The sequence below is a fragment of the Haliotis rubra genome, unplaced genomic scaffold, assembly GCF_003918875.1.
Source record: "Haliotis rubra isolate DU_JTF1 unplaced genomic scaffold, ASM391887v1 Scf996, whole genome shotgun sequence".
Classification (NCBI taxonomy): domain Eukaryota; kingdom Metazoa; phylum Mollusca; class Gastropoda; order Lepetellida; family Haliotidae; genus Haliotis; species Haliotis rubra.
In genome coordinates, this window is record NW_025767741.1 from 36,209 (window position 1) to 61,654 (window position 25,446).

The 25,446-nt window shown below is 42.7% G+C and overlaps 3 protein-coding genes across 3 annotated transcripts; 2 read left to right on the plus strand and 1 right to left on the minus strand.

The window, feature by feature from the left end:
* The first annotated feature begins 695 nt into the window (after positions 1-695).
* On the plus strand, positions 696-6,272 carry LOC124265799 (adhesion G-protein coupled receptor D1-like). Its single transcript, XM_046700631.1, has 6 exons — positions 696-763; positions 3,009-3,094; positions 3,506-3,632; positions 4,697-4,738; positions 5,039-5,191; positions 6,066-6,272. The coding sequence occupies exons 2-6, from the start codon at positions 3,036-3,038 to the stop codon at positions 6,093-6,095; spliced, it is 411 nt and encodes a 136-aa protein (XP_046556587.1). The 5' UTR covers positions 696-763; positions 3,009-3,035; the 3' UTR covers positions 6,096-6,272.
* A 2,596-nt stretch (positions 6,273-8,868) lies between these two features.
* Positions 8,869-19,017, minus strand: LOC124265797 (toll-like receptor 4). The gene is made up of 2 exons (XM_046700628.1): positions 18,947-19,017; positions 8,869-11,863 (listed from the first exon to the last, which is right to left on the minus strand). Exon 2 carries the CDS (start codon positions 11,807-11,809, stop codon positions 9,284-9,286), a length of 2,526 nt encoding a protein of 841 aa, XP_046556584.1. The 5' UTR covers positions 11,810-11,863; positions 18,947-19,017; the 3' UTR covers positions 8,869-9,283.
* On the plus strand, positions 13,696-14,214 carry LOC124265791. Its single transcript, XM_046700618.1, has one exon. The coding sequence runs from the start codon at positions 13,696-13,698 to the stop codon at positions 14,212-14,214; it is 519 nt and encodes a 172-aa protein (XP_046556574.1).
* Positions 19,018-25,446: the final 6,429 nt, after the last annotated feature.

The following is a 25,446-nucleotide window of genomic DNA, read 5'->3' on the forward strand; positions in this document are numbered from 1 at the left end:
CGTTTGGATATTTTTTCATGAAACTAATTTAATTATCTACATGTAGCCTTGTTCAATATCATATCATACGTGGGTATAGGGTGTACGTGTTATATTCTTTGAAAGTGTTTGTTTGAATAATATTTACAGAAGAAATTCATACATTTAGTGTAGTAAAGCATATATAAACCTTTCCACAAGTGTTAAAAGATGAAACGTAGGCATCATGTACTTGTACAACATGTATTTTAGTTCCTATGATGTGCGTAGATACAGTTTCGTATGTAACTCAGAATAATTTCCAATATCGAAGTCCAGTCCACGATACACCCTATCCTTTCTTTGCTGAACTGGCATCATGAAAGCAGTGTTAGCCATGAGCGCCATTTGCGAGTTAACCACACTGTTAAAAAGTTAGCGGCGGTCCTTAGGTGTGTTAACTTAACGTCACGTTAACAGCCTCTTTTATACCTGTTAGCATTAAACTTTTATATGAATGTTGGACATAGCCATAATTTTAAATGTATTTGTCTACTAGTCTCTTACAGCATACACTTGTCATTCTTCTCATCCTGTTTATCTGTGTGTTTTAAGGTGATCGTGTTTCTGTGCTTAATTTGTTTTAACCATGCTGTATATCTCACTGTTGTAAAACGAATTCCTTTGTCGGGCAATGAAGTATTATTATATTATATAATTATCATTAATATTTTTCAGCTGCTGGCTGTCGCCGGATCAAGGTCTTGTGTTTGCATTTATTGCCCCAGCAGTGTCCGTGTTTACGGTGAGTCGTCTTACAAGTTGTGAAGTTCATTGTTAACAGGGTTGTGATTGTATTACAATTTGGCTGTTAAAATTCACTCGAAGTTCATTAAAATTATGTTTTAGCAATAATTAGTTGTCATGGATGTATAACTATATATATACTGTAAGCACTGGTTAGCATGTACGCATATTTCATATTTTTTGAGTCGTGTATAATCTAGAATATTTTAGAAGAGCATAGAATCTTCAAGCATGGTAAAGGAACAACGGTTGTGCGAAGACCATAGTATGCTGAATCGCAAAAGAAACGTCACAGCGATAGAGGTTTCTTAAAACACACACTTTAATTCGCTCTAATTAACAATCAAAGCAGATGACTGAGTTCAATTTTGACAATTATGGTTAACACATTTTCGGGAATCACATTTAGAGTTAACACAAACGAAATCACCAAAAAATGGTACCATTAAGATACCTCCAATGGCATCGATGACGGCGTTGCATCGTCTGTACATGGAATGAATTAGCCGGTTGGTGAAGGCCAAATAATAGGCACTTGGGTCCATACTCTGCGAAATACCTTTGGCTTTGGGGCACGAGCGTTGTCTTATTGGAAGATGTGATTTCTGTGACATCCAAAATGTGGTACAACGTGGGGTCTTATGACTTGGTCAATATAGCGAGCAGCTGTCATGCCATTTCCTCGTCCTGGACAGTAAATTATGGAACACCAAGGGGCCAACTCTCTGGTTCAGACCGATTGTACCCCAAACGCTTGGACCACCCCTCAAGTCTCCTAATAACACACTCATTGGAAAAGCGTTCCCCACGCCTTCGCAATACTCTCACTCTGCCGTCGGCTGTCTAAACACAATATCGGCTTTCATCAGAAAAAAAGCACAGTCGATTGTCGATAACGCTAATTTCGATGCTGAGTTGCCAATTCAGTCGGTTTGGGCGGTGGCGAGCGGTGAGGACAGAACCGCGATATGGTCTGTGATTGCAGAGGTTGCTTCCGCGCAAACGTCGACGCACTGTATCGGCACTAATATATAATGGAATATAATGGGTCTGTTGTGAATCCCAATGGTCTGGCGTGCTGTTTCCGTCGCTCTGGTGAAGCAGATAGTTGCACACAGTCTGTCAGTCTTGGCGTTGTGATGTTACTGAAGGTTGTCCACTGCGTGGACGGTCTTGGATGCTGTTAGTGGCCTGATACCGCTCCTGCAGTCGGTAGATTGTCCTAACATGAACAGTAAAACGATTGGCTACCCACCGTGCAGTCAGGCCAACTTGCAATCGTCCCAAGACCTGGTTCCTCTGATCTCTCGTAAGTCGTGCCATGGCGATTGTGTCCAAACAAAAATGACTGCAGGCGAGTTTGGGACTCGCTTTCATTGGTAGGGTTGTCACAATATGCACGTGCATTTCATTTTCACGAATGTCATACGGAAGCTTTTACCACGTCTACCTATTTAGGTGCGTTCGGTCGATATGCTTTTGCATCAGAAAACAAACTGATGTTGGTAATAACTGTAAATTTGAATTGACATGGTAACAAAACGGTACAATCATAAAAAACACACCACCTTGTAAGAATAAGAAAATTGCATTTTGTTTTGAAAGGTGACATTTCTTTTGTGTTTGAGTATATATCTGAATGTCAAGCCTATTACTGTTTTGGAACAGCAGGGATGCTGCTAGGTGTATGCTGTCATCTCTGGTTTTACGATTATTATTGTTTCACATGGAGCGAGATTCTGTTTATCGTTCACTCTTGTCAACTGGAATATGGAATAGGTGCAGTTTCCTGAAGGCTGCAGACTACGTTCTGTGTCAGAGGGATTAGTAATGCCACTGGAGCTTGACGTCATGGTAACCAGTGACGTCACAATGATGAACAAACTTAAGAATTGCGATACAAGTTATTTGTACCGATATCAAGGGATGGTTGATTTCAGCCAATCGATATCTCCTGTATAAGCCAGTGTCTCGACTAATCAGATTCAGTGGCTCGGGAGTTGTGATGGTAACCGATGACGTCACCGTTGTCTGAAGGCATCGTGATATAATGGTAATATGACCTATCAGATATAGCTTGATCTCACTCAACCGATGTCTCCAGAAGAAGCCAATTTTATAATTGCTTTAAAATAGTTTCAGTTTTTAAGTTTTTACTTTCATGTGTTTCTAGTGGGACCCATATTCGATCACGTTTACCCTCGAGCTCCATGTTGTCTGAAAGTGATGTTTTGACCTTGCAGGTCAACGTCCTTGTCCTTGTGCTCGTGATGTTTAAGTTCAACAAGGTCAAGGCCAACGAAAAGAAGACAGACAATCAAAAGATAAAGTAAGCGATATTATACTATTCCTATGAATGGGATTGACGTTTGGACATTAAATGTATGACATTCTTTTTGTGTTATTTTCCGTTTGGACAATATTTATAAGGACAAACGAGGCATACATAGGCTAGTGTATTTGGGGAGTGTAACTAATCTGTATTAACAAAAAAGAAAATGTATTAATGAAATGTAATGTAAACATGGCGGTCTGTAAGTAACCTACCGGCAGTGTGATTACAGGCGAATTGCGATGACTACCGCAGGCCTTACACCTCTGTGTGGTCTAGGAGCGCTAACGCACTGACGGTTCCTCCATCTGAACACTCCAAGAGGATATGTAGGCTACGTGAATATTTTTGTGACTCAGAACTTGTGTATACTCACCTGTACCTCAATGATCACTCACCTGTCTGCAGGTGCAACATCCGGGCCTGCATGATCCTCCTCCCAGTGTTGGGGCCGACATGGATTGTGGGAGTGTTTGCCGTGAACAGCTCCACTGTCCTGTTCCAGTACATCTTCTCCCTGCTGAACGGACTGCAGGTACCCCGGGGATTTCCCCAACACTTCAATGTACTATTTATATACTGCCCCGCTAAACAACATTCCCTCTATGTGACGGCGGTCGGTGTGTAACTGAGACGCGATCACACTATCAGGTGATAGATATCACGAGCAAGATGAATCTACGTAAGTACATGAACCAAGTGAACGCGCCTCACCCATGGCGCATGTTAAGACCAGCAATTCACACCCGGTTCTTCATGATGATCCAAACCAAACTACCCCATCTTAAAGGGCGACATAACGACTCTGGTAACTGGTGGATTGCATATACTCAGTCCCTTGGCTGTGAGGACTTTGCTCACAATATCAATCACTGGTTTGTATGGTTCAGACTGGATACCTACTGGCTGTTGTCTTACAGTCTTGATCAAGCTGACATGACGGCCCTGATGGTATGATATAATTAGGTTTCCTGCCTTGGTCTGTTGTCTGCTTCTATGTTTGTTTGTTTTCCCTGATGGTGTAAATGGACTTATGGACCTGGGTCCCGATCCACAAAGCATTCGTAACTCTATACTATATCGGGGCGGTTAGGTAGCCTAGTGGTTAAGGCGTTCGCTGGTCACGCCGAAGACGCGGGTTCGATTCCCCACATGGGTACAATGTGTTAAGCCCATTTCTGGTGTCCCCAGCCGTGATATTGCTGGAATATTGCTAAAAGCGGCGTAAAACCAAATTCATTCACTCACTCACTATACTATATCACTGGCTTACGAACGGCGTACTCCTACGAACGTTTAGTGGATTGGGCCCTTGCAGGCTATCCTGGTCAAAGTATAAAAGCGAAACGACCAACGCTAAACGCCAGATCAGTAAGCAGGATACACTTTCTGGATAACTTCTATTAATTCGACGTTCGCTATAAATCCACATACCAAAACACTGGATCGTAACAGAAAAGAGAAGGTGTCATATTTACAGGTATCTTATCTTTAATGTTATTTGCCTACTTAACAGCTGATAGCCGGACCATCCTGCTGGTTATCCTTGGACAGTGGCTTTTGCGTGGTGACCTGACCTGTTTCCGTTGTTTGTTACAGGGGATGCTGGTTCTCATCTTCCACTGCTTACTCAATGAAGACGTGAGTTTGTGTCCTGCGTGTCGTCTCTGCGTGGGTGTTTTGCGAAACCCTCCCCATCCTCTCCCTCTGAGAGAGTCCGTTCTTAGTCTCAAATACAATGTCCCACCCAAACAATATTGGTCCATGGTTCGGATATGTTGGCGATGAAGTGATCCACTTTCATGTTCTTGAGTGGGGAACTCGCTCGCTCCCTCCCTCGCTCACTCACTCACTCACTCACTCACTCACTCACTCACTCACTCACTCACTCACTCACTCACTCACTCACTCACTCACTCACTCACTCTTGTAATCATGTAGGTGATGACATCGTGGAAGAAGAAAATTGGTCTCCGCCAAAGTAAAGTCCACACATCGGAAGTGAAGGTCACTACACCGACACAAGATGCATGGACGGGGCAGTTCCTAAAGCCAAAACGAGGTCTTCGGAGTGTTCAGGACATTTTCACTGTAGTAAGTGTATTTACTGTTTATGAATCGGAACATACGTATTGTGCTGGTAATACACCTCGGGGATGACGAGTGGCCAGTAGTCCAGCGCTTGTTGCCCTCGGCGCACTCCGAGTATACAGTGAGAAGCTACTTGTGAGAGTAAATTCCAGTTCATAATCTGTGAACATTGCATACAGTGTGAAATTATCGTCTCTATGTTGTTTGAGGCAGCACACAGCAACCTTCCATCTGCATGACGACCGGCTAAATAGTCGAGTCTGGACTAAACAAACCAGCCTGTAATGTCTGTTTAGATTTTAGATTTCAACTGACAGTACCCCAATTAGAATTGATTTTCAGCAACCTATGCTTGTCGTAAGAGGCGACTAACGGGATCAGGTGGTCAGACTCGCTGACTTGCACATGTCATCAAAATCCCAATTGCGTAGGTCGATGCTCATGCTGTTGATCACTGGATTGTCTGGTCCAGACTGGATTATTTACAGACCACTGCCATCTAGCTGGAACATTTCGGAGTGCGGCGTAAAACTACAACCAACCAACCACTGCTATGATCCCTGGCTTGGCGATGGCTCACTGTCAACTTAGCTCATACGAGCACCTGACTATAAAACAACCTTCATGCTTCCTGTGATATAGTGGACATTATGCCTCAGCTCCAGTGTACCTACGTGGGGAATCGAACCTAAGTCAGCTTTAACCACTAGGCCACCCTAACGGACCCTTCTTCGGATATGGTTTGACATACACATTTACTGACGCAAATATCATTTTCCCGATGAGCTGTTATTTGCGACAGTATCTGTGTTGTTTGCGATTCTTATCTCTATTGTTTGCAACTTAAGAACTTAACAGCATTATATTTCGTTTTCAGACATCATCCAAACTGAAGCAAATTTCCTAAGAGACCCGAGTCCCTGCCGTTTGTTGAGGACACTGTTTGAACAGGCCAAACTTGCCCAAAGCGAAGTATGACGATAATCATGGCATCGCCTGTTTCAAATGTCTTTGGCGATAAACATATATAGTTAATCGCTTAAGTTTTAAGAAATAAAATATCAGGAAGTGTTTGAGGACAGTTTGTCTGTTGTTTTCGATCGTGTTTTATCAAAACCGTAGATATTGTTTTCGTCGGTTTGGTAGCCGGCCTTGGTACTATTGGGAGATTACCGGAATAGGTATAAAAATAAACTCACTCACAGTCGAATAAACAATCTTGAGCTTCGCGCCTAGAGAAGGCTCTTCTGATTTAAGCTATAGAGATCTGTTTAAGATTATACTGATTTTAACACTCTCGAGTATCAGTTGTTTATGATTATATTGATTTTAACACTCTCGAGTATCAGTTGTTTATGATTATATTGATTTTAACACTCTCGAGTATCAGCTGTTTATGATTATATTAATTATGTCACCATCTATTATCAGCTGTTTTAGATTATATTAATTATATCACCCTCGATCATCATATGTTTTAGATTATATTAATTGTATCACTCTCGAGTATCCGTTGTTTAAATTATATTAGTATATGAAAGAAAGTGTCACTGTAGCATCATTTGGGCTATGACTAGACCACCACACTCGTTACCCTCTCACATAACACAGAAATGGTCTCTTTCAGTGGCAATATTTTATGGACGCCTCTCTCGGTCCAACTACTGTAGTCAGTGACGCTAATTTAGAATTACCTTTCCTTGTTGCAAGTCAGGGAAAAGACACGTATTAACACAAAATGTTTCTGCGTGTTAAATTGGTGAGTGAGTGAGTTTAGTTTTACGCCGCGTTTAGCAATATTCCAGCAATATCACAACGGGGGGACACCAGAAATGGGCTTCACACATTGTATGCATGTGGGGAATCGAACCCGGGTCTGCGACGTGACGAGGGAACGCTGGTCGTCATACGAACAACGAAGCTATAGTGGCAGTGGTACAGAAAACAGAAGGTATCACCCCGCGTTGTCGAGGATAGACAAATCTCTTCTTTGTGTTTACAATGTAAATAGAGTGAGTGAGTGATTTTAGTTTTACGCCGCACTCAGCAATATTCCAGCTATATGGCGGCGGCCTGTAACACCGATCTACGCAATTGGGAGCCGATGTCATGTGTCAATCAAGTCAGCGAGCCTGACCACCCGATTCCGTTAGTCGCTTTTTACGACAAGCATGGGTAACGGAAGATCAATCCTAACCCGAACTTTCTGTTTATAATGAGTGAGTCGATATCGGCAATACCTTATATACAGTGACTGGGTAATTGCTGCCTTACGCCACACCAGCAACCTGGCACCTATACGCAGCGAAGTATGCATATTCTTGTACTACAAGTGGTAAGACTGAAAATAATGTCCATTCTCAATAGACTACACAGTCCACTATGTCGGTAAAGCAAAATATTAAGACTGAACTCTAAATCTGATTTTATTAGCTTTTTTTCAATTAAGCCCATATCAAGTGATGAGATACATGATTAGACTAAAACCGACATGACGAGATCGATAGAATGACAAGACGAGATCGGTTGAATGACATGACGAGATCGATAGAATGACATGACCAGATTCACATGTTCTATATATGCACACTTAACTGATATTATAGAAGCAGAGGTGTTACACTATATATACAAGGGGACAATGTTTTGTATGCACACTTAACTGATATTATAGAAGCAGAGGTGTTACACTATATATACAAGGGGACAATGTTTTGTATGCACACTTAACTGATATCATAGAAGCAGAGGTGTTACACTATATATACAAGGGGACAATGTTTTGTATGCACACTTAACTGATATCATAGAAGCAGAGGTGTTACACTATATATATATACAAGGGGACAATGTTTTGTATGCACACTTAACTGATATCATAGAAGCAGAGGTGTTACACTATATATACAAGGGGACAATGTTTTGTATGCACACTTAACTGATATTATAGAAGCAGAGGTGTTACACTATATATACAAGGGGACAATGTTTTGTATGCACACTTAACTGATATTATAGAAGCAGAGGTGTTACACTATATATACAAGGGGACAATGTTTTGTATGCACACTTAACTGATATTATAGAAGCAGAGGTGTTACACTATATATACAAGGGGACAATGTTTTGTATGCACACTTAACTGATATCATAACTGATATATATAGAAGCAGAGGTGTTACACTATATATACAAGGGGACAATGTTTTGTATGCACACTTAACTGATATTATAGAAGCAGAGGTGTTACACTATATATACAAGGGGACAATGTTTTGTATGCACACTTAACTGATATTATAGAAGCAGAGGTGTTACACTATATATACAAGGGGACAATGTTTTGTATGCACACTTAACTGATATTATAGAAGCAGAGGTGTTACACTATATATACAAGGGGACAATGTTTTGTATGCACACTTAACTGATATTATAGAAGCAGAGGTGTTACACTATATATACAAGGGGACAATGTTTTGTATGCACACTTAACTGATATTATAGAAGCAGAGGTGTTACACTATATATACAAGGGGACAATGTTTTGTATGCACACTTAACTGATATTATAGAAGCAGAGGTGTTACACTATATATACAAGGGGACAATGTTTTGTATGCACACTTAACTGATATCATAGAAGCAGAGGTGTTACACTATATATACAAGGGGACAATGTTTTGTATGCACACTTAACTGATATTATAGAAGCAGAGGTGTTACACTATATATACAAGAGGACAATGTTTTGTATGCACACTTAACTGATATTATAGAAGCAGAGGTGTTACACTATATATACAAGGGGACAATGTTTTGTATGCACGCTTAACTGATATCATAGAAGCAGAGGTGTTACACTATATATACAAGAGGACAATGTTTTGTATGCACACTTAACTGATATTAAGGGTTCAGTCAATGACATGTTTTATATGCGGGCTTAAATGATATCATAGAAGCAGTGGCGTTCACTATATATACAAGGTTTTAGTCAATGACAATGTTTACATGCACAGTTAACTGATATAGAATCAGATGCGTTACACTACATATACAAGGGTTCAGTCAATGACATGTGTTATATGCACGCTAAGCTGCTGGAGTGAGAATTCTGTCCCTAACACGAACCCATACATCACTGTGGGGATCGGGGAAATCGTCTAGTTGGATGATATCCTCTTCATCTGTTACATTCAGGAGCAGTTCCGGTAGCCGACCATGGTTTACGTCCCCTACCAGCAGCAGGATCACCCTGTTGGGGTTCAGGTTGGATATGTAGTAGGTTGTGGACTTAATGATGAAGTAGGACCAGGGGTCATCTAAGAAATCGTCGGATACAACCAGCACCGTCTTCCAGCTCCTGTTAATGCTTTCTACAACATGGTCAGCTACGAACGGACCAGGCAGGAAATCTCTGTCGGGTAGAATAAGTTTCAATCCGAGTATTTCCTCCAGGCCTATGCGTAGATCTTGCATCACAAACTGAAGCTCTTGATCCGAGTGGGCAATGTATGCATCTTTGTTGAAGTCTTGTCTGTTGACTCGCTGGATTCCTCGACCCATGAAGACCAAAATATGATGAGCAATTCTCGTCCAGTTCCGTGACACCAACAGGGCACACACAATCAGAAGAGTTGTGACACAGATCAGCGAAATGGCCACAGGAAGCCAAAAGCGACCTTGACATGAAGTCCAGTGGTAACTGAACTCTTTGTACACTGTATTGGTTGTTGTAAGGACACCGAATTCAGTAACACATGAATAATTCCCATTGCTGTCAAAGGTAACCGACGATGAAAATATCCACTGCACAAACGCGAGAGACTTGCAAGAACAGGAGAAAGGATTTCCCGTCAGCTTCAGAACGAGCTTGTTCTTCTTCCCGAGATTTTCCAACATCTCGATTGTGTCATCGTCAAAGAAGGTGATGGAATTGACCGACATGTCAAGAATGAGCAGGTCAGGCAGGTCATTGTCTTGAAAAGGGACAGACACTAGGTTATTTCTCGACACGTTAAGACTTCTCAGTGTTCTGAGAGACCCTAGGTTCATATACCGCAGGTCATTCCCCGCAATCTCTAAGTAACGCAATGCGTGCATTGTCTTTAGTCCCTCAAGCACAGGTCCTCCTTCTATGAGGGTGTCATCGTCCAAGCGCATATTGTTCAAAGCGAGATGCGTCAGATTTGGAAAAGACTTCAAAAAGTCCTCTGTCATCCCCAATCCCTCATTGGCTGAAATATCGAGTTCATTTACAAAATTTAGCCCCTGAATTGGGCTTACAAAACCCCAAGCTCCATTGTAGGATAGATCTAGTTTTTCTAAATGGGAAGCCCCTGTAATACTGGTTATAAAAAACTTCCCAAAATGACCACTGTTTGCCCTTAATAAACAGATACGAAGATTTGGGGGGAAGGGCACACTCACTTCCAAGTTTGATACTGACCTAGTTGTGGACCTCCTGGTAGTAAAAGGACTGTTCTCAGTCTTTGTTACACTGTCTGCTCCAGGGGGTTTAATGTGATGGTTAATTACAGTTTGATCAGAAACATCCAAATACAACAATTGTTTACATACATGCATTTCGAAATACGTGAATGGGTCCCCCAGAATGTTGTTTTTTGACAAATCTATATATTTTATACAACGTGACATCACTGGCAGAAGGGACCTGTCAATGAAGAGGATGTGGTTATAGCGGAGATCTAGATGTTCGATACATATATCTGTCAGATGAGTCAACGTTTCCTTGTTTAACAGCTGGTTTTGAAGGTTTCGATTCCGACTTACATACTTGTTGGATTTTTGCAAGAGAACTTGAGATACGTTTTTGCCATTGAGACCAAAGAATGCACGTACAGCAAGACCTGTTGGTAGGGTCATTACATTTTCCAGGACTATTTTTGAAATATGTTTGAAGGGTAGATATGCTTCAACATCAACTGTCATAAGTTTGCAATCTTGTACATCCAGTACTTGGACAGATGTATTCTCGAAAACGGAAAATGTATGGTTTTGTATGACGGTAATAGCACAATAAATACAGTTATCATCCACTCCAGTTGCAATGTTCAATGTTACTAGTTTCTGTAAATATCCGAATCCACTTCCAAATACGTCATACTGGAATGTGTCGATTGTCAGTGTTTCCAGATTCATTAACCATTTGAAGACCCAGTCCGGTGCTGATCCGCTGATGCGGCAGTCGTTGTAACCAATGTTCAACTCTGTGAGACTTTGCAGAGGACTGAAGACGTGTTCAGGATAGGTGTCATTATCAAGCTGGAGATTATTGTGATGAAGGTGTAAACTGAGAAGGCGGGTTAACCCTTTAAACGCGTTCGTTTCCAGTCGTGATACTTGGCTGTATGCAATGGTTAAAGACAGTAGTCGGGGAAGACGTACAAACGCGTTGTCAATGAGAACCGTTATGTTGTTCCAGCTGAGATCCAGGCTGACCGTGTTTGGCGGGAGATTATCTGGTACAGACGTGAGGTTGAGGTTCTGACAGTCAGCGCGGACTCCACCCAGCTGAGGGGCTGGCAAGATCTGACACGACTGCTGACAGGAAGTGGCCACAGTTAGGACCAGGATTAGACCACACGTAATCTTCATTGTGGGGGCGGTGTGAACTCATCTAAGGTCTGCTCCTCGGCAGTTGTAGTGAGTCTGGAATGGATGAACGACTTCGTTACAATGCTCCTCGATATCAAAATATCAAAATGCATTAATGAGCACATCACCAAGAATGTGCAAATATGACGTTTCTACTTGTATGTACGTTGGATTTACTCAATGAAGAATTAATCGTAGATATGACAGGCCGTTTTCACATTTGACACATAATTACTGTTTTCAATTGTTTGAAAGATATCGCTGTTATATTGAGAGACAACGATGTTTTGAAGTTATCAAGATGTAATAGAAGATAACTTCAATAATATATGATATTCAAAGTATCATAACTGATATCTTGTTATTGTACTCCATGTACTGTCTTCGACACAAAGGTCATGTTTCAGTACAAACGTCACCGTCAGTGAAGTCGCATCCTCTGAAGTGCCTGTCGCAGATAAAAGTTGACCACTCCAATGGACAAGTTCTGTTTGTACGCCTGGTAATACAAGTTGTAGCATTGTGATGAGGAGTATACGGGCGTTTATGTGACCCGTGCTTGGTTTTATCCATCGATTCGGAGGCGAGTTCGATAAAACCGAACGAAGGAAGCATAAAACCCCATATAACACCAATCACAATGCTGCACGAATTTATCTTACCGAATGTTCAAATCTCTCATTATGTAAATACAACTTTACAACGAACTTAAATTCAATCATCATATACTTTACTATAGTCCGTCAACTTAACTTTTGGCACCCTGTTTTTCACAAATTACAAAAAGCTCCTGAATATTTTAAAACATTACTCTGTTCATATGGCAATTGTATCCCGTGACCTATCACGAGAACGAGTTTAGTCATTTCAAAACGGTTATTAAAGAGTTTGCCTTTAAACTTATCATGTAATAATTGTAAAATTGTGGAGAGTTTTACGAGGGGTTAACGCACGTGATGGAAAAGCCAACAACATTGTAAAATGTGTATTAGCGTGAAATGTACATGCACGGGTATTTACATTAGCACGCTTAATTGATGTCAGACCGTCAGCACACAGGTTGAAGAGTAGTAGTGAAAACGATGTTGTCCAACGATGCCCTGCAAATCATCAAAAGAGTTCACATTTTTTTCAAGCGCGAGGCAAAGCGTAAAAACCCTCTTATTTCAATTGAGTGTTTCACCAAAAGAACAATTATGCCACCAAGATCTGCAAAAGAACTTTGCAAAGAGTTATCTCCCATGGTACTATTTCAGAGCTTGATGATGACATGGCAGTTAACTCGGGGGCTGTCTCAAAACATGCAAAGAAAAGAAAGCTTGATTAATTCGATAGAATGGTTGTGAGGGACCTCATCCGTCGGTTACATCGATCCGATGAGTCCATGTCGTCAAGTAAATTGAAGAAAATATTGAAAGAAGACCATGACATCAGTGTATCAAAGTATACCATATGCAAGCTGTTGCTCAGATTTGGATATAGATACAAGAGATTGAGCAACCAGAAACTGACTCTATGTGAAAAGGCAGATATCACTTGTATGAGAGCCCATTATCTGAGAAGAATACGCGACAAGAGACAAGAGGGACGAGAGATCGCGTGGCTAGATGAGACATGGGTGAATGCAAACCATACTTCCTCTTATCAGTGGCAACATCCGGAAGCAGTCAACAACAGGAAGATTCCATTGGGAAAAGGCGAGAGACTTATCGTTGTCCACGCAGGCTCTCATTTAGGGTTTATTCCTGGTTGTGACCTTGTTTTCCGTTCCAAGTCCACGGATGAATGCGACTACCACTCGGAAATGAACTCAGCTGTGTTTACTGAGTATGTGACAGAGCAGCTTATTCCACCACTACCCGCTAAATCTGTCGTCGTCATGGATAATGCTCCTTACCATAGCTGCAGAGAACCGAACAACCTCTGCATCAAGGAAGGTGGATATGGTGCAATATTTGGACAGACTTGGCACTGAATATCCCCCAAATGCAACAAAGGTAATACTGTATAAAATCATCCTGGCCAGGAAACCACCGCCAGTGTATCAAATTGACAACTTGCTGAAGCTTCATGGACACGAGGTCATTCGGTTGCCGCCTTACCACTGCGATCTAAATACTATTGAACTTGTGTGGGGACATATAAAGAACAACGTGGCCAAGAAAAAACGTTCCTTCAAATTAAGAGATGAGAAGAACATCGTTCATGAAGAAATCCGAGACGTTACGCCAGAGTTGTGGAACCGTTGTGTACAGCATGTGCTAGATATTGAACAGCAGTACTGGAAAAAGGATGGTTTGCAAAAGGGGTGTGTTAACCCAGTGATTGTGGATTTGAACTCAGACAGTGACACAGACGTAGAACTAGGTGTATACGACACTTCAGGATCAGATGGAGAACAGTGACATTCTTTAATCATGTACTCACATACTTTACCCCAGGTATTTAAAGACTTCAATAAATCTACTTGTTTAAAATGGATTTGTGATGATTATACAGTCCCTTTAGATTTGCTTGCAGGCGTAACAATGTAAACGAGATGCACGTGTGTCACACCATGTTGTTGGCTGTTCCATCATATAATTTACTCCCCTGTATAACTACTTCTATTTTTCATATTTTTATGTGATGGCTTCTTAAGATGAAGCTTTAATAATTGACATAAACTTATGAAATTTAAACCTTAGATAAGTCATAAGATATAAAGAGCGTATGCACAAAAAACATTTTGAAGGCATTTTTGGTTAAAAGGTAAATTGTGAAAAACAGGGTGCCAAAAGTTCAGTTGACGGACTATAACATGGCACCAACTAGTCGATCCGAACAACTGGTTCACGGTTCATTGACTGCCGTGGACGCATTCTTTTTTCCAGGCGGGGTATAAATGCATGGTTTGCAAAAGGGGTGTGTTAACCCAGTGATTGTGGATTTGAACTCAGACAGTGACACAGACGTAGAACTAGGTGTATACGACACTTCAGGATCAGATGGAGAACAGTGACATTCTTTAATCATGTACTCACATACTTTACCCCAGGTATTTAAAGACTTCAATAAATCTACTTGTTTAAAATGGATTTGTGATGATTATACAGTCCCTGTACATTTACTTGCAGGCGAGTATTCTCCCTCGCAAAGATTTATACCCCGTTTGGGCGCTGTACGGCCGTGCCCCGGGCATACATGGTAATTTGTTCAAGGTCACGTGGACCAATCAGAGATCGAGGCTCTTACATGAGGTAGGATAATATCCGATGTCCAACCGAACATGGACCACCTTTACACCTCCACCCTGTCCAGAGTGGAACAGTTCTACCACGTGACCTCTGTCCACATGGACTGTCAGGAGATATCGACAACACTGACATCTCTCCTCGGAGGTGGCCATTTCCGGCTTGGGTTCAGATTTGAGAAACATTGGCGTAACAGCCTCTTGGGACAATGTCCAATCAGGTCTTGGAAACGTATGTAGTGTTTTCTTGTGTTGCAGTCCCAAGTTTACCGAGATTCTGGCACAAACATTTTTCTTGTGTGGCAATACGGAAGCAGTCGGAGGAGAGGGGGAGAGGAAGGTTAACACCGATGTCCTTTCAGTAATGAGTATTTTATGTTGCTTGCTAATAATTTTCTCAAGTGTTTATGGCATATCGTGGTTGACCCAGACAAAACGATTTGGGTTGGTGAAATATACGGTATTAATGATGGAGAAGCCACTCCTTGACATACTTTCCGGCTGACATACAAGTGTTCACAATGTTATAATGACACCGTGGGTTTGGCGAACATTGTGAAAGTAGGTCAGGTCTGTCTGTATGTGTGTGTCTGTCTGTGTGTGCCTCCCTCTGCCTGTCTGTGTGTGTGTATCCCCCTCTGCCTGTCTGTGTGTGTGTCTGTCTGTGTCTCCCTCTGCCTGTCAATGTGTGTGTCTGTGTGACTCTCTGTGAGTGTCTCCCTATGCCTGTCTGCGTATGTCTCTGTGTGTCTCCCTCTGCCTGTCTGTGTGTGTCTGTCTGTGTCTCCCTCTGCCTGTCTGTGTGTCTGTCTGTCTGTGTCCCTCTGCCTGTCAATGTGTGTGTGTGTCTGTGTGTGACTCTCTGTGTGTGTCTCCCTGTCTGTGTGTGTGTCCTGTGTCTGTGTCTGTCTGTGTGTGTCCTGTCTGCCTGTCTGTGTGTGTGTCTCTGTGTGTCTGTCTGTGCCCCTCTGCCTGTCTGTGTGTGTGTCTGTCTGTGTCTCTGTGTGTGTGTGTCCTCTGCCTGTCTGTCTGTGTGTGTCTCCCTCTGCCTGTCTGTGTGTGTGTCTCCCTCTGCCTGTCTGTGTGTGTGTGTCCCTCTGTGTGTCTCCCTCTGTGTGTCTGTGTGTGTCTCCCTCTGCCTGTCTGTGTGTCTCCTCTGCCTGTGTGTCCCCTCTGTGTGTGTGTGTCTGTCTGTCTATGTGTCTCTCTCCCTCTGTCTGTCTGTGTGTGTCTCCCCTCTGTCTGTGTGTGTGTGTGTGTCCCTCTGCCTGTCTGTGTGTGTGTGTGTGTGTGTGTGTGTCTCCCTTTGCCTTTATGTGTGTGCCTGTGTGTGTCCCCTCTGTCTGTCTGTGTGGGTCTGTGGGTCTCTCCCTCTGCCTGTCTGTGTGTCTGTGTATGTCTGTCAGTGCCCCTCTGCCTGTCTGTGTGTGTGTCTGTGTGTGTCTCCCTCTGTCTGTATGTGTGTGTCCCCTCTGTCTGTCTGTGTGTGTCTGTGTGTCTCTCCCTCTGCCTGAATGTGTGTCTGTGTGTGTCAGTCTGTGCCCCTCTGCCTGTCTATGTGTGTGTCTGTGTGTGTGCGTCCCCTCTGCCTGTTTTAGTGTGTGTCTGTCTGTGTCTGTCTCCCTCTGCCTGTCTTAGTGTGTGTCTGTCTGTGTGTGTCTCCCTCTGCCTGTCTTAGTGTGTGTCTGTCTGTGTTTGTCTCCCTCGGCCTGTCTGTGTGTGTGTGTGTACCCCTCTGCCTTTCTGTGAGTGTGTGTGTGTGTGTGTCTGTCTATGTGTGTCTCCCTCTGCCTCTCTGTGTGTGTGTCTGTGTGTGTCTGTCTGTGCCCCTCTGCCTGTCTCTGTTTGTGTCTGTCTGTGTGTCTCCCTCTGTCTCCTTCGCTCTGCCTTTCTGTGAGTGTCTATGTGTGTATCCTCTTCCTGTCTGTGTGTGTGTATGTGTGTGTCTCCCTCTGCCTGTCTGTGTGTGTGTGTCTGTATGTGTCTCCCTCTGCCTGTCTGTGTGTGTCTGTCTGTGAGTGTCTCCCTCTGCCTGTCTGTGTGTGTCTCCCTCTACCTGTCTCTGTGTGTGTGTGTGTCTGTTTCTGTGTCTTCTGTTTCTCTCTGTATGTCTGTCTGTCTGCGTGTGTCTCTTTCTCTCTCTCTGTGTGTGTGTGTGTGTGTGTGTGTGTGTGTGTGTGTGTGTGTGTTAGGGTTAAGGTGACATTCGTATATGTCAAGAAACGGCAGGTACATACGCGATTCACGACAGCCACAACATGTCTTTCACTAGACGTACCTGATATCAAGCTCCCTGCATTGAATCCAAACTAATCATCACCGCTATGTGGCCCAGATTAAGTTGAACATGTTTCTGCGTATTACATCCTGCTTTGTGTAGTGCGGCCATATATCATGTATCCCCTAACACCAGCACGTATTACATCCTGCTTTGTGTAGTGCGGCCATATATCATGTATCCCCTAACACCAGCACGTATGACATCCTGCTTTGTGTAGTGCGGCCATATATCATGTATCCCCTAACACCAGCACGTATGACATCCTGCTTTGTGTAGTGCGGCCATATATCATGTATCCCCTAACACCAGCACGTATGACATCCTGCTTTGTGTAGTGCGGCCATACATCCTGTGTAGTGCGGCCCCTAACACCAGCACGTGTATGACATCCTGCTTTGTGTAGTGCGGCCATATATCATGTATCCCCTAACACCAGCACGTATGACATCCTGCTTTGTGTAGTGCGGCCATATATCATGTATCCCCTAACACCAGCACGTATGACATCCTGCTTTGTGTAGTGCGGCCATATATCATGTATCCCCTAACACCAGCACGTATGACATCCTGCTTTGTGTAGTGCGGCCATATATCATGTATCCCCTAACACCAGCACGTATGACATCCTGCTTTGTGTAGTGCGGCCATATATCATGTATCCCCTAACACCAGCACGTATGACATCCTGCTTTGTGTAGTGCGGCCATATATCATGTATCCCCTAACACCAGCACGTATGACATCCTGCTTTGTGTAGTGCGGCCATATATCATGTATCCCCTAACACCAGCACGTATGACATCCTGCTTTGTGTAGTGCGGCCATATATCATGTATCCCCTAACACCAGCACGTATGACATCCTGCTTTGTGTAGTGCGGCCATATATCATGTATCCCCTAACACCAGCACGTATGACATCCTGCTTTGTGTAGTGCGGCCATATATCATGTATCCCCTAACACCAGCACGTATTACATCCTGCTTTGTGTAGTGCGGCCATATATCATGTATCCCCTAACACCAGCACGTATGACATCCTGCTTTGTGTAGTGCGGCCATATATCATGTATCCCCTAACACCAGCACGTATTACATCCTGCTTTGTGTAGTGCGGCCATATATCAATGATCCCCTAACACCAGCACGTATTACATCCTGCTTTGTGTAGTGCGGCCATATATCATGCATCCCCTAACACCAGCACGTATTACATCCTGCTTTGTGTAGTGCGGCCATATATCATGTATCCCCTAACACCAGCACGTATGACATCCTGCTTTGTGTAGTGCGGCCATATATCATGTATCCCCTAACACCAGCACGTATGACATCCTGCTTTGTGTAGTGCGGCCATATATCATGTATCCCCTAACACCAGCACGTATGACATCCAGCTTTGTGTAGTGCGGCCATATATCATGTATCCCCTAACACCAGCACGTGACGCCCTCAATCATCCAATTGTCTGGCCACCACTCGACTGTTTGCAGCCAACAGGTTTTCTATCTATCTATCTATCGACCTAGTTATATATATTTCTCCAATAATTTGCATTTATGGCAAGTATTGTGACGACGTAAGGTGGGATAAGTACACCAATAAGAAGGGATAAGAGTATTTACCACACGGTGTCTGGAGACCCGGCCCTCTCCCGCACTGTGATAGTGTGTCGTCTCGCAGTTGTATCTCAATAGACTGACACGTTACAGATATAGCACAGACTCATGAGTGAACCACTTCCTTGTTTCTATCTCTGGGGTTTCCGAATTGGTTGGAACATATCACTTCATGTCAACACTGCTCTCTCGGGGAAGTGTTCCTACTCATTAACCAAAAAACCTTATCATGTGATGATGAATTATGACTATTTTAAAGTGCAACAAATATAATTATTATGAAGTGTAGTGGCAATAACGAGGCGGATCCTGCATTTTGGACATGTGTGTGTGTGTGTGTGTGTGTGTGTGTGTGTGTGTGTGTGCGTGCGCGCGAACGTGCACGATACATATATCATGAAGTCCAAAGGTTAGTTCGAAATGCTCTCCAGGGACATTTTTTCGGCTTAGCATGGATAAAAGTGAGTACCCCCTCCACCCCCGCAAGAACGCACACACACACACACACACATCCCTGTGGATCCGCCGCTGCTATAAATATTACGATATGACAGGAGTGGTCTAACATGAACGGACACCTCCTTTAAACACCACTCCTGTCATATCGTAATACTTATAGCAGGGGCGGATCCACAGGGATGTTTGTGTGTGTGTGCGTGCGTGCGCGCCTGTCTGTGTGTGCGTCAACACTTGTAATGTACTATTCAACACTTGTAGTGTAGTATTTAACACGTGTAATATACTATTAAGCACTTGTAATGTTCAACAACTTCAACATCATTAAATTTTCGGGGAGAAGGGCTGGGGTTGGGGGGTTGGGCACTAACTCACTAACTCACTCGCAATTTAGAGTGTGTACGTCTCCTGTTCATACACAGAAAAACTAACACTTACATGTGCCAAAGACTACGTCGACGGCGAATTATCTCAAGATAAGGACAAAGAATACGTTGTGTTCAAATTGCTGTAGTGGGTTATGAAATATACGACTACTGCAGCGCGGTGACTGCCCCAAGGCAGGTCAAGCAAAAGGCGTCGCCTTGTCAAAACAGTTGTGTGTGGGTGTGCCGTTAGAAGGCCAGAAGAAGATAGGTCGAATATACGATTAACTCACACTCGGGTCCTGGTTAGTTTTACGCCGCTTTTCCAGCAATATCACCAGAAATGGCCTTCACACACTATATCCATGGGAAATCGAACCCGGGTCTTCGGCGTGACAATCGAACGCTTTAACCACTGGGCTACCCTACCGCACAACTAAAGGGAATTACTTCACAACCAGCTGCAACTTCGCTTAATAACTTGAAGACATGATTGCTTTTCCGAATCTGAAATTCCTTTAATCTGTTAACGCCATACATGCACAAGTAAGCTTTTGAATTGAAGAACAGTTAATATTGCAAAAGAAATTGAAGAATTTTCCATATATATTTCCTTCAGTACATAAGCATCACTCAGATATTACAAGCTCTTGGTGATGCATTAAAAATCAGATATTAGTTCTCTCTACTCTAAACAAGATTTGATGACAACCCATTACGAGTCACTTCAGAACGATCTTTCGCAAACCTCTGAAGAAAGGTCTGTCTTACTCGAATCCTAATAGGTTGTCCTCTGATCTTTACTTCGCGGCGATACCTAAGGTCTGCATTTCCTGAAACGGACCGAATAGGTTGGACTGACTCACTGAGTATGGTTTTACGCCGTTTATAGCAATATTCCAGCAATATCACGGAGGGAAAAACCAGAAAAGGGCTTCATAAATTGTACCCATGTGGGGATTCGAACCCGGGAGATAAGTTGGATATGCCTTTGGACTTGGTTGATAGCAATATCATTCACGGAGACCTGGTAAGTTGGATATCGTACAAAATGCAAAGCCCGGTAACAATATCCAGGAAAAACGGTTTTTTTATGCTGTCTATCGAAAAATAACAATCCCTTAAACCTTGTAATTATCCTGTCAAAACGAATCATTTTCAACTTTAGAAAGAATAACTACCCGCCAACATTCCAGGTCATACAGAAGGCGCTCATTGAATTTTATAAGTTAACAAAGTATGCCTCTGTCATTACTTGTAATAGAGACTACATCAATGAGGCCTGGTCAAACTGCCATGCCTTATTCTCCTAAATACACTTTCATGCAAAACCCTGTAAATGCTTAGAATAAATTAACAAATTATACAAGAAAAATGTCATTCACGGGATCTTCTGGCCCAGACCAACAGGCAAGTACATGTATTACAATGATATATTTTTGATATCCACGTATGGGATATTTACCAACAATTGCTGACATTTTCTGACATTGGCAGCTGGCAAACAAAGGCAAACTGCCTGGTGCACTTGACGTCATGCCAGCGTCTGTTCACTTCACCAGAGTTGAGAATCAGTAAACAGTTTTGTATGTTATCACCCACTGCTGGTTGGCTGATGGCCCAAAAGGACTGGTTGATCTTAGAACCATTTGACCACACCCATATCCCTTCCTGTTGTTCGTCAGATCCGTCCAACCAGATGTATGTACCTGGAAAACAGAACTTGTGTGAACAGACATTTTCTCCAATACCCCATTCTTCCCCAAATAAATAAAATTCGCTAAACTGAGTATAATATCGTCAGAACCAAAGTGGCTGTGGGGTAGCCTAGTGGTTGAAGCGTTCACTCATCACGCCGAAGACCCGGGTTCGATTCCCCACATGGAAGACACATGCACAATGAACGTATCGGTGACAAAGTTATGTCCGCTGCAAATCCCTGGCTCGACTTGTACCTATGTTTCCATGTCTCTTTTGGCGGGCAGTTGACTTACCTTTGCGTCAGCGTTCGAAATAACCGCCGGCCCGGAGGCCAGCGCCGGTTGTTATTGTATCGGTCCGACTGTTTCAAATACTTGCAGGCCCTTGTGGCCTTCAGTAAATTATCTGTCAGGGTGTTTTTTTCGACTGGAATCTTTCCCATTTTTTTTTTCTTTAGTAACGTTCGGGATTCCATGATCCATCATGTTACGATAACTTACACCCGTGAAGGTCCGGGTTAGAATGAACCTTCAGTAACTCATGTTTGTCGTAAGAGGCGACTAACGGGATCAGGTGGTCAGGCTCGCTGGCTTGGTTGACACATGTCATCGGCTCCCAATTGCGCAGATCGATGCTCATGCCGTTGATCACTGGATTGACTGGTCCAGACTCGATTATTTACAGACCGCCGCTAAGTGCGGCGTAAAACTAAACTCACTCACTCACTACAATAACCTACGGCTTCAATTCCTGGTATTTCAGCTTAGGAATGTCAACGCCAGTCTTTAACAAATAAAATCTGCGATGGGTGTCACAGGCTTGGTTAATTGGTTTTGTAGAAACAGTGTGAAACTGTGTACAGTGTAGTCTTTTTTGTTTTTATTGGTTTGACTTTAACAAAATGGGCCTGCAGATTTCATTCAGGGCCTGCAGATTTTAAAGCCTGCAGGCGGCAGCAGGCCCTGATGGCCAACTGGCAAATTAAAGTATTGCAAACACTGCTTTGATTGTGTTGGAAATGGATTACCTATGTATGGAAGGATACAAACATATTTTCCACGAACACCTGTTATCAACTGGATCCCTTGATAGGTGAGGTGAGGTGAAATTGGGTTTTTACGTCGTGCTTGAGAATATTTCGCTCATATGACGACGTGCATGCGTGTGTATGTGTATGTACGGCTGCTTGTACTAGCCCAGACTTAAGCTGGTTTTATAGTGCTAGCCCACTGAGATACCATGCCGCAGTGAAGCATGAATACCCCACTCAGACACATTATACTGACTCCGAACCGACCAGTCCTTGTTGTACCCATTAATGCCGAGCGCCAGGCAGGGACCAACAAGTACCATATTTTAACGTCTTTTTGGTATGACGCGGTCGGGGATCGAACCCGCGACCTTCCGCTCTCCAGGCGGACGCTCTAACCACTACACCACGGAGGCGGTCGGATCCCTTGATAAAATAGGCGGAGTTGTACAATGCGTAATAGAAATGGTTTTGTCCTTTCTGGACTATTAGCTGGACTATTGCTGAGTGCGGCGTAAAAAATAAACTCACTCACTCATTCTATTTACACTGTGTAACCCGGATGAATGTGCATCCTCCATTTCCTGCAATATTCCTCATTATATACACGCGGAAAAAGGTCTCACAACACCTATTTAGGTGATTATGTTTGTTTGTATTTATTACTTATACACCTGCAGAAATTACTTATTTATATAAAACACACACACAAATATATTGTGTGAGCTTTATGAAATATATGAACAAATATGCTATATTATGTGACATATGATACATGCATGTTGTTATATTGACTGAATAAATATATTGTCTACTATATATATCACACTCTGTTTTAATTAGTTTGTTAATTCGAGAACACTGGGAGTGAAGTCACTCATGTAGAACATCACCTCCCTTTTCCCGGACTGTCGACAAGTATTTTGGACGGATTATTTCTTGTTGTCGACAGTCCGGGCATAAACCGAATTATCTTGACCCTTCATTGACCTTAGATGCACGCGCGCTACGATCAAAGGCTAACATCACGTGCAATACGTGTAATCGTCGTGAAGCAAATATCAAGTTTCAGTTAACTTTTCCTACAGTTCGATGACTTGGAAAATCGTTGTTGACAAGCATATAATGGGCTTATTGACATGCGGAATGCTGGCAAAATATTGACATGCGGAATACTTGCATGTCATTCAGGGATATTGCATGTGCGGAATACTGGCATGTCATTCAGGGATATTGACATGCAGGAATCATTCAGGGGATATTGACTGGCATGTCATTCAGGGATATTGACATGACATGCGGTACTGGCATGTCATTCAGGATATGCTTGCATGTCATTCAGGGATATTGATTACGCGGAATATTGCGGAATACTGGCATGTCATTCAGGGATATTGACATGCAGGATGCTGGCACTTTCAGCGGATGATTACATGCGGGGATGTCATTCTGGTGGATATTGACATGTCATTCAGGATATTGACATGTGGGATATTGACATTGTACGATACTGGCATGTATTAGGATACGGCATGTCATTTCAAGGATATTGACACCTGTAGGATGCAGGGATATTGACATGTCAGGAGATATTGACATGTGGATACAGCGCCGAACTGGGGATATTGTGCTGCTGGAATGCTGGCATACGTCATTCCAGGGATATTGACATGCAGGATGCTTGCATGTCATTCAGGGATATTGGACGCGGATGCTGGCATGACATGTGGAATGCTGGCGAAGTGAATGCTCACTCAGGGATTGACATTGACATTGTGATAGATGCTGGCATGTCATTCCGCATGTTATTCAGGATATTTACATGATGGATACCGCATGTCATTCAGGGATATTGATATGGGAATGCCATACGTCATTCAAGGATAATATTACGTGAAACACCGGGTACGTCATTCAGGGATATTGATTACAAAGGGACTGGCATGTCATTCAGGATATCGGATATTATGGAATGCTGGTACGCCATTCTGTGATATTGACATGCGGAATGATTGCAATGTCATTCAGGATATTGACATGGGAAATACTGGTACGCCATCCAGGGATATTGACATGCTGGAATGCCGTGGCATTTCATTCATACGGATACTGCTGACTCATGACGGAATGCTGGCATGTCATTCAAGGATATTGACATGTGGAATGCTGGCATTCAAAGCATACGCTATCCAAAGAATTGACATTGATATTGCATGCGGAATGCTGGCATGTATCATATAACATAACAAAGAGCTGACAGGCTGAATATCAACAACACACACCTCAACCCAAGTAGTTCGATCGGGAATGTGAACAACTTAAACGATATAAGTATAAGCTTTTGAATAAATTTAGAAAACAAATAACATTGTGCATTGTAGAAAAATAACCTTGAAGTTAAAAAACAGTTCCAGAAGTGGTGTAGTGAAAAGAAAGCTGAATATGATAAAGATATACTTGATGACATTATTGATGCAGCGAACGATAAGAATTGTACACGATTTTGGAGAGCAATCAAAAGATATTGCTATGATAGTGTTTGCTCACACGTTATTTCACCTGAGGCGTGGCATGAATATTTTCAACAACTTCTAAACCCTGATAACGCAAATAATGACATTTGCTGAACATATTTCTGATTTCTTGTCTAGTCACAATATGGACGATTGTGAATTTTGTAATAAGAGTGATATTGAAATTGCCAGCTGTATAAGTGATCAGGAAATTATCAATGCTATTAATGTGGTAAGGCACCGGGGGAGGATGGTGTATACCCGCCGAGTCAATTAAGGAGGTTTCTATAGTTTTGCTGCCTTTGCTAAATAGACTATTTAACCAAATCCCTTGAGACGGGATGTTTCCGTCTTATTGGAACTTAGGACCTAATAGGTCTGGTGTAAAGAATGATCCAGGGAATTACCGAGGTATCTCAATACTAGACACAATAAGTAAAG

Coding starts and splice junctions, on each gene's coding strand:
- LOC124265799 (XM_046700631.1), top strand. CDS start 3,036: ATGTTTAAGTTCAACAAGGTCAAGGCCAACGAAAAGAAGACAGACAAT. Junction 4,739..5,038: donor ACTGCTTACTCAATGAAGAC/GTGAGTTTGTGT, acceptor GTAATCATGTAG/GTGATGACATCGTGGAAGAA. Junction 5,192..6,065: donor TTCAGGACATTTTCACTGTA/GTAAGTGTATTT, acceptor TTTCGTTTTCAG/ACATCATCCAAACTGAAGCA.
- LOC124265797 (XM_046700628.1), bottom strand. CDS start 11,809: ATGAAGATTACGTGTGGTCTAATCCTGGTCCTAACTGTGGCCACTTCC.
- LOC124265791 (XM_046700618.1), top strand. CDS start 13,696: ATGCTCCTTACCATAGCTGCAGAGAACCGAACAACCTCTGCATCAAGG.